The 10000-nt window shown below is 37.9% G+C and overlaps 1 protein-coding gene across 8 annotated transcripts in view; it reads left to right on the top strand.

The window, feature by feature from the left end:
* Positions 1–10000, top strand: part of PAX6 (paired box 6) — a 36070-nt gene that overhangs the window by 797 nt on the left and 25273 nt on the right. For 6 of the 8 annotated variants that reach the window (XM_083164275.1, XM_083164269.1, XM_083164274.1 and 3 more), the window contains exons 2-4: positions 5849–6023; positions 8561–8620; positions 8861–8915. In XM_083164275.1, the coding sequence (XP_083020401.1) occupies positions 8906–8915 (10 nt within the window). In that variant the 5' untranslated portion in view covers positions 5849–6023; positions 8561–8620; positions 8861–8905. Of the gene's footprint in view, positions 1–2328; positions 2694–5471; positions 5754–5848; positions 6024–8560; positions 8621–8860; positions 8916–10000 lie in introns of those variants that run through there. The other 2 variants (XM_083164271.1, XM_083164270.1) reach the window with 2 other exon arrangements.

The raw sequence follows: 10000 nt of genomic DNA, 5'->3' as shown, positions 1-10000 counted from the left end.
GCCCCACACAGAACAATCCTGAAAGCCTTATCAATAATGCAATAATAAACAGTACATTATTTCTTAATGCAACGCACTATGAAATATTAAAGACATTGTTTTGCTTTAGCATTGGTAATATGGACAATGCAATAATTCCATACCATGCAAAACAAAAATAAACTAATAATAGTTATGACAACTTTGCGTTATATCTTCAAGAGACCAAAAAGTGCGAGGTGGGGGTATTTTTTAATTTTTAATTTTAAAGATAAATCGTGGAGGTTTAAAAAAAAAAAAGAAATTCGCCGACGATCCTCCTCCCTAATTAGAGATGTTTATTTGAAATGATGTGTTATCCAGCTGTCATGCAGCGAAAAAATCGCAGCATAATTACCGCGAGCAGATAAGCTTTTCATATGCATATCAGAACGATACAATCATTTGGTGTTAGATATTATAGAATCTAATCCAATCCTTTCAGTTGCTGATCTCACCAATCTTTCTAGGTTATGAGAAGTCAAACACTTGCCAAATGAAAACAGTTAATAAGAGAAACGCGACAAAAAGACCTCTATTTATATATAATATTATACTGGATTAGTAATATTTGGTTACAATTGGAGTTGCTGATCTTTATATAAAAAAAGAGCAGAGTCCTTTACAGTACATGATACTGCCCATCTTAGTTATTGTAACATTTAAGCGTCTCTCGCATATTCCAGATGTCAAAGAGGACAAACTGTTTAATAAATTGACTTCTAATTGAAAATATATAATGCAGGCAGCTGGGGCAGATATGAAGGGTGTTAAAGGTTTCATCTGATCTACAGCCTGGGATCTCTAGTCGCTAATAAAACTCACATTGAGCTGCTTAGAGGCTTGATTAACAAGGAGATTATAGTGTAACAGGAGTTTTTTTTTTTTTTAACAGCTTGTATTAATCAATAGCCTATCCCATCAGCAAGAGATGGTCATTTTTTTTTAAGTCACAAGGCATATTGTAAGCTTCCTATCTATTACATGTCCGTATATATGTATATATATATATATATATATATATATATATATATATATATATATATATGCACACACATACACCTGTCAAAGCAATGAGGGTGAAAAACCGTCACAAAAAAATGTATAAAAAAATTAGAACAATGTAAAAATGATATTGAATTGGAGCGTTATATGTGTGACTGTTGTAGTTTACAGAGGCTGCATGGACCTCGTGTGTATTTGTTTAAAAGGATGAATTTCCATTTAACTCAATGTCGTGAACATTACATTACTCAAACACCGCCCCGTGTACACAAATAGTCATTGGTTATCCTAGAGGCAAATGCATTTCAACCTAACACGTCAGAAATGGTGTTTCTCTCTAAGTTCAAAGTGATCTGGACAAGGGGACTTAAAGCATTTTTCTGGGTATTAAAAAAGGTGACTTGCAAAACAGATATTAATACAACAAGACGTGCCTGGGACTGCCATATAAAACACAAGAATCACTTTCACGCACACATAAACCACATAATACTATTAAGCACAGTACTACAACCATTGCAATCCATTAACTGGCATTAATTATTACCTGACACAGAATCCACGAATATGATTCATAGTTTATCCCGAATCGCAGCAATAGCATCAGAACAAACATCTTCCTTAAGAAAAACAGCAATCAATTTAATGATGTCCCAAAGTGAATAAACAAGATATTATAAAATAAAATCAACAGGATGATATAAATATCGCAATGAAATAAACTCCAGCTTCGTCATTATCAAGTCGTAAAAGAACGCCAATAATTGGGCGAAATCGAAGATGTTTATTTTTCAAACTATCAACAAATAATGATATTTGTAATTGAATTAGCCCAAAGACCATTCATTATCAAGGGATTTTCCATGTTTAGTAATATACATAACTGGGTAATATTGTAAAGTATCCTGTTGAGTATTATAAGTTTATAACTTTTTAGTTGTTGGGAAAGAAAAACAAACAAACTTTTTGACCTTGTTTCCCCCAGTTCTGAGCACAGCTGGTACAGTAACACCTTGCGATGTTTGTCTGGGCGAAATGAGTAATTTTATATGGCCCTAGAAAATAAATATCCCCATTGATGTAATGATACAGATAGGAGCCCGGAGCACTCACCTTTTTGTAAGTACCAGTGACATAGCTCAGCCCCACGCCGTTGTCTCCATTAGTGTGACGTCAGCTGCATTGAGGAGGGGGGGGGTGCTCGCTCTCCCTCCCCTTACTTCTTTTTTTTTTTCTATTAAAACTTTTTTTTTCCCCTTTTGGGAGGGTACACAAAGACCACTCTGCCTTGGGGAGAAATAGGAACACGATTGAAGGAGAGAGGCATTAGTTGGTGTTAATCCCAACAGTTGCTAATTGAGAGGTAGTTAATAAGGAGAGAAGAAGAAAAAAAATACTTTATTTTTGCCTGGGAAACCGGACTCGAGCATTTATTGTGATCTTGGGACCGGAGAAGGAGGGCTAATGACAAAGGGACGGTTACTACAGAAAAAGATGGCAAGCTCTTGGACCCAGGGTCTCTAATTGCACCCCCTCCTCAAGCTGCAAGTCCCTTTTTTTCTGTAAATCGTGAACATATCCCATTTGTGTTGACTTTTCTTTTTCCGTGTGTCCCCATAAAACACACAGTCATGAATTTCCATTACCGGAGGAGGTGACCTCTCTGCAAGGTTTGTACCATTTACCTACAGCTAAGGACATTATGACGTCATGGCCATTAACCCTTCCTCTGCTAAATGGGCCTGGCAAAAAAAAAATCCAAGTCTGGTGCAAATGATACAAAATAATAACTGCAAACAGCATACAGTACCTGTTTATTTACAGTGCAATAATAGACACACTCTAGCCATGTGTATGTTATACATTGATGTTATATATGTCTATGATATTATACATGTGTAGAATATAAATGACAGGTCACTTGTTTCATAACTTACCTACAAAATGCTAGATCAGGATGTCACGCGGGTGGGCAGATATTGTAGAACTACAAGCCTCAGGCATATAGAACTACAAGCCCCAGCATGCCCTCTTTTGCAGAGCTTGTGGGGTGCCACCTGGGTGCATATAACTGTGTTTTCAGCATTTGCAGGAATGTTTAGCAGCAGGTGAGCAATGTTGCACCCCCACTGCACACACACAGTAAGTAGGGGCCTGTATCAGAGCAGAGTATAATGTAGCAGAGGTAGATCTGGCTGTAGAAGACACAGTTGGCTGACTATTGTGGCCTGAATACTGGAGATGGTCTGAGTGTATTTGCATAGAGGGGACTGTAAGGGGCACTGCATGGATCTGACGGGCAGAGAGGCACTGAGTGGTTCTGTGTAGGCCGCAAGAGGACAGGGAGTGACAGGCAAGCAGCTCATTATCCAGCCCCCATTGAGGCGTCCTTTCACTAACATGCAAACTCTCTGGCAGAGTCGTTTGTCTCCCTATTGTACTTTATATAAGAATGCATCGCCTGTCAGCTACTTTATTGATGAGCTGTGACTTTTAACACTTTCACATGTCAAGAAAAGTCAAGTGTACCCATCTAATACTTCATTTTCCCCTCTGCGCGCCCAAACCCCACTTCCCCACTCCAGCCTTCTCTTCTAGTATTGTTATTTTATTATTATTTTTATTATATGTCATTGTTTCAGAACTTCTGACATTAACAATTAAGGAAAGCAGAGAGACCCAGCTGGTACCTTCAATACAACCTTACAGCCAGCGGCCCTGGGTTGCTTTGGAGTGTACTGAGGTGTTATAAGTGTTCCCTTGGACCAATGTACTTTCTGGTGTGTGATCAAAATAGAAAAGCATTTACTTACTTGCCTTGATTTCTGACATCTTCAACAGACGTTAAGTCAAGGCAGCATTGTTCCCTGAGCCGGAGACCGGTGTTTGATGTTTGTTTGTTTGTTTTTAAAAAGTTACAGAAGATAAACAAAACCTCAAAACAATGTTGCAGAGTACGACCGTTCAATAGTAGCTCCAATATATATATATACATACACATGCTGTGTGGTCATTCTACTAATTTCGAAATTTGGTAGATTAATCTTTGTTCCTCCTTCCTACATAAGATAATGTAGTACCATGTGTGTGTGCGCATAAATATATATATATATATGTGTGTGTGTGTGTGTGTGTGTGTGTGTGTGTGTGTGTGTGTGTGTGTGTGTATAATATATTTATGCACATGCACACACATACATACATACATACATAGACACACACACATACATACATACATACATACATATATATATATATACACACATACATACATACATACATACATACATACATACATATATATATACACACACATACATACATACATACATACATACATACATACATACACACACACACAAACACATACATACATACATACATACATATGTATATATATATATATATATATATATATATATATATACACACACATACATACACACATACACACATACACCCACACATACATACATACATACATACATACATACATACACACACACACACATACATACATACATACATACATACATACATACATACATACATACATACACACACGCACATTACCACATGTAGTGGTCCTTCTTCCATCCCCTGCAGGCAAGTCTTCCCAGACTGAGGATGATTAGAGACATTATCTGCCCATAAACGTAAAATTGACTCTTAATTTGCTGGTGTGTTAGATGAACACAAACACAGCCCTAAAGTCAACAAAGACACGTGGAAGAAGTTTGGGGAATGTTTGCTAAGGACACTTGAGGCCACTTTTCCCCAGCAATACACCAGTGGACCGTTTCCTCTCATGTCCTGTCCCTGATTTTCTTAAAAAAAAAAAAATCAGGAAAAAACAAAGTGTACTTGGAAGCCCCGGGGCGAGGCACAGCTTACAAAGCGCCTGTCTTACAGATATTTCTGCTCTTTACATTTCAATGATATTTTCCTTATCCCCATTGTCACAGAGGCTCTTTTCCCCTAAAATGCTAATCGCCCCCATTCACATCCAAAATCGCCTTTTTACAACAAAATGCTGCTTACAAGGAAAATTATTTAATTCCCATTGTGAGCAGTACACAATTACAGTGACAGCGTGGACTGTAGAAGCCGGCGAGCAGAACTCGTCCGGTAGTGATACCTTCTAGTGGACCAGGGTGGTCAGTAAGTAGGTGGCAATGTGTGTATCCTTCCTCAGAGAGTTGCAGAGCAGCCAATGTCCCCAGTTCTCCAATAAGTGCAGAAAACAATGTGAGTAAAATCCAATCAACAAACTGGAATCTGCTTCAGATAAACTGGTGTGAGGGTGACAAGGAACAGCCATAGTTATAGGCAATCAGTACACACTCACACACACTCAAACACACACACAAATCTGTGCACTGGAAAAAAATAATCAAGTGTATTCATATTCAAAGACAGGAGCCAATGGTGGCATGCACTGGGGGTAATCAGCCAATAGGCATCGGCAGGGCTACCCCTGTGCTTTGCATAAAGCAATATTTTGTGTGTGTGGAGAAAGCAATTCATTTGCATGTCTAGGGTGATTAGTGGGTTTGAACGCAAGCCCCCATACACTGCCTCATTTCCCGCTCTGGTGAAGGAGCAGGAGGAAGTGTGTTACTGGGAGATGATGACAGAGGTCATCCTCTGCTAATGGGCTAGTGAAGGAGAGTGGAGGCGAGGCACTGGGACATACATGCATACACTTGCAGCATCAGCCATCAGCCTAGGTGTGCACTGTGACTGTGCTGCTCACTGCTCTCACCCTCTCCCAGCTGCACCCACTGACAGCCCCTCTTATTGTCAATCTCTGTCTCCTCCTCAGGAAGCAACAACGAGGCTGGTCCCTGGGAGAGAGCTGCTCCAGTCTCGGGCTCTAGCACACAGCTACTGCTAGCTACTCCTCTTCCCTTTTTTTTTTTTTTTTGGTTTGTCATTAAGCAAGCAGTGCTCACTCCAATTATCCAGCGGTGCCTGACAGCCTAGGATGCCTCTTACAGGTGAGTGCCAGAATAGGCAAGGGCTGGGGCTGCTGCTGGGGTGTAGGACACTTCTTCTGCTGCCCTGCACAGATTACTGTGTCCCTGCCAGTCAACTGGAAAACTTTAGCTGGTGTCAGTGCTGTTGGCTGTAGCATTAGTCCAGGACTGGCGATGGGGCTTCTGGTGTTCTCTTGTGATGCATATATATATATATATATATATATATATATATATATATATATATATATATATATATATATATATATATTTATATTATATCTGTGCTTGTGTTATCTCCGGTGCTGGGATACGATATATCACAGCCTTGTATATCTCCTGTATGACGTTCCCATCGCTTGTATATCCCATGTATGATGTAGGACCCAGTCTGATCTGATCACCCTTGTTACTATACAGCTGAAGTGACCCCCTTCTATTTGTTTTCAATGATCAGCCACTGTCCTAGCTGCCCCCCCTAACAGACTCTTGTTCTCGTTTAAAGTTATCGAGAAATACTTTTAACTGTGACCCCATCGTGGTTATTTTCACAGCGATGTGATATTGTGATTGTATAATTAGGAGTGTTGACATACAGTATATCCGTGTTCATCCGATATCTCATTAGGGTAGACATGTCCTGCCAAAGATAGAAACTTCCCTGCCATTTATCCATGTGGATGGGCTGCCTGTATGTACCCGATGGTACGATCAGAGTGTGGTGTATACAGCGATTACTGGTTTATATGTTTGCAGAATTATTCCTAATGTTTGTATTAAGGAGCTTACACAAGGCACAGGATTGGTTGTTATGCTGTTGTTAATAGTGGTCTAATTATTAAATATTGTTACACATGTTCCAACCAGTTATGCTGTGTTTAATTTATTAATATTATTATTATTATTATTATTATTAAAATTATTTTATTATTATATTATAATGTATATATTGTTGCACTCATAGCATTGATATATAAGTGAATACTTTTGGGGAACTTGAAATGATTCTGTGAGCACTAGGCCTTGCCCGTTGGAAATGACAAAATATACTTTAGCAAGTACTTAGAACCACGAGTCCTCTTCCAGACCCCTGGATATCTCAATAGTAATACAATGAGTATTTTGTGTCACTTTGGTTGTTCCCATCTCGCTTCCACTTTGTTTGCTTTTGATCAGCAGACATAATACATTCCCCCAGCAAACTGTATGTTGCATGTTCCCCCAGGATTATAAGTGAGATTAGTCGTGTTCTGGCTAGCAGTCTATAGGGCCCGGGCAGGGCGATATGCTTCGTTACCCCTTGGTTACCCCTGGCTCCTGGCTTTGCACACTTGGTGCATGTAATGAGGCCATAATGAAGATGGAATTAAACACTGTTGCATTATTAATAACAGTCGCGGTAAATATTTACGTTTGTCCGCAAACTGCGACAAATATTAGCAGAAGAATGCCTAAAATCGTGCTGCAATAACTAAACGCACGAATAGGCGATAAAAGTCGATTTGTCGTAATCAGGGAAAAAATAATAATATTCAAAGCAGACATTTAAAAGAAAAAAAAAAGCAGAATTACTATTTTAAAGTCTGTGCTTTTTTTATTTTATTTTACTTGGGGATTTTTTTTCTTCCTTCTTACAAAACCTCCTCTTTTGTAATTGTCTCTTGCCAATTGAGCGCCCCACGGAGCTGTTGTGCGGTTTTACAAACCCTCTAACAACTTGCACCAGTAACACAATTATCTTGAAATAAAAAAATGTGTAACAAGAAATTAGTTTTATTGTTTTCTGATAAATATCTACTACCCCTGCATCAGGACATTGTGCAATGAAATAACTACACATAGTTTATTTTTATTATATATTGAAAGCGAGTTACTGAATGTATGGGGCATGAGAGAAGAATTTTATTTTTCCTGCCTTGGCTTTGAGAGACTTTGGTTTGGTTGGATCTGCAGAATGGGAATCGTTTGGGGCTTTGTTAAGTGGCCTTACCCCCTCCTGATTTTACTTTTTTAGAGCACTGAGGCGAGGTATACAGCGTGTGTCAATGTACAGTCCAGAAATATAAGATCTAAACAGCCAAACCAAAAAGGGGACGAGAAAAAAGAGACAAAAAGTTGCAAAGGTTCAGCTTAGAAATTGTATTTTTTTTATTTCCAGAAAGAAAAAAAATATCAACACTTTCCGTTGCCCAGCTGTTATACTTAACTCCATAACTAATTAGCAGGCATGACTGTTGTTTCTATGGTAACACTTTGCCCTGTAATTTTTTCCCCCGAAAATATTGAAATCTTAAACATATTATTGATGCAGTTCCAGAATTGCTCATTTTTAGGAAGAGAAGAGGAACAAGGGGGAGGGAGGAGGAGGGGTGGTGGTGTAGTTTGGAAATAGAGCAATTGGTAAGCTGATGCCTTGGGAAAAAAATATCTCAGTGGTAATTAAAGTGTAATGAGATTTCAGGTTGTGCTTGTGTGAAGAAAAAAAAACTTACCAAAAAAGGACTATATATTATAAATCGCATTAATTGTAAATCTAACTCACCTATTGTTTATCATAGAGGGAGAATACTAGATGCTGGACTGCGCACTTCTTTTGGGAGAGGAATCGCTAATTTCAGGCAAGTTTTTTTGCAAAATATATTTATTTTTGTATTTATTTTGCCTTTAAAATGTTAGTCCAAATTTATAGAGCTGAAGTAAAAAAAAAAAAAAGGCTTTGTAAAAAAAATATATATACAATTCTATATTTCACTTTAGATGGTGAAATAACTGCAAAACAATCGGATACTCACGGGGGAAGCGGGCCTTTTTAAGAGCTGTCCCTTAATTAATAGGAAAATCTGTTTATTTATTAATAGAATTCCGTAGAGCAACCACGTGGGAATTTATTGCCAGTCATCAACATGCAGAACAGTAAGTAATGTTCTTTAAATCACTGTGAAATAAATCCGGGTCTTTCCAAGTCAAATTCTATCACTCTTTTGTTTATCTGAGACATCAATCAATTAAACTGGGTGATTTATTTTATGACCCTCTAATATTTTATAGAGCGCTTGTTAAGTGACTTTAGCTAAATTGTCCCAGCTATTTACAATGCTTAGTGAGGTGGTTGCAAAAGTATTCATGTTGAGTTGTATCTTTTTATTTTTTTATTTTTATTAGTGCATTTATTTTGGGTTATACGTTTATTTGTTTTTGGGTTGTTGTTTTCTTTCGCTGTGAGGAAGACTTTTGCAAATATATTATTATTATTATGACTGTTGATGTTGCACATCTAGACGCGCTTCCAAGTCTAAAAAGGGTTAATGGCATGGAAATCTAATTATTATTTCAGTGCATTTTGCCGGAACAATAGACGCGATTCGGTCGTTAGGAAACTAGTTGCGAATAAAAAAAAAAAAAATTGCACTTATTTACTGCGTATAATTTACTTCTGGTTGTTGTTGTTGTTTATTTTGTGGTGTAAATTGCGCTTTGGTGGCTTCCAGGATTGCACTGAACATACAAAACGTCTTCCAAAGTTATTTCAGTGCTCATTATTTTTTCCTGAGAATATGGGTATTTTAAATTGCCACCAATATCCCATGGGCTTTACAGGACCCGTTAAGGTGAAATATATTTTGTATATATATTTTCCTCTGTGCAAACAATGTGCTCTTCTCCAGAAGCGCTTAAGCGCAAAAGCACTTAGTAGTGTTTTAAGCCAATTTTAGCTAATAAGTTCTTTTGTTTCTTTTAAATCCAGTCGTTTGACTATGTTAGTTGAATATGGAATATTAAGTATTATTTTAATTTGTGCTTTAGATATATTTTGGCATAAATCGTGCTTTGGATCTGTATTATTGCATCAGGTGTTGCTCATTTTTGTGTGTCAGTGTTATGTACTGTTACGATTGTCCGATCACCTTAATACATTTCATGCGTTGTTGCGATGATCTTATATAGTGAATTTACAAGCCATTGGTACAGTATGACTTATTGCAGGGGTGACCTGTATG

The sequence above is a fragment of the Crinia signifera genome, chromosome 11 (assembly GCF_055691185.1).
Source record: "Crinia signifera chromosome 11, ASM5569118v1, whole genome shotgun sequence".
NCBI lineage: Eukaryota > Metazoa > Chordata > Amphibia > Anura > Myobatrachidae > Crinia > Crinia signifera.
This window is presented reverse-complemented; position numbering and strand designations above follow the sequence as displayed.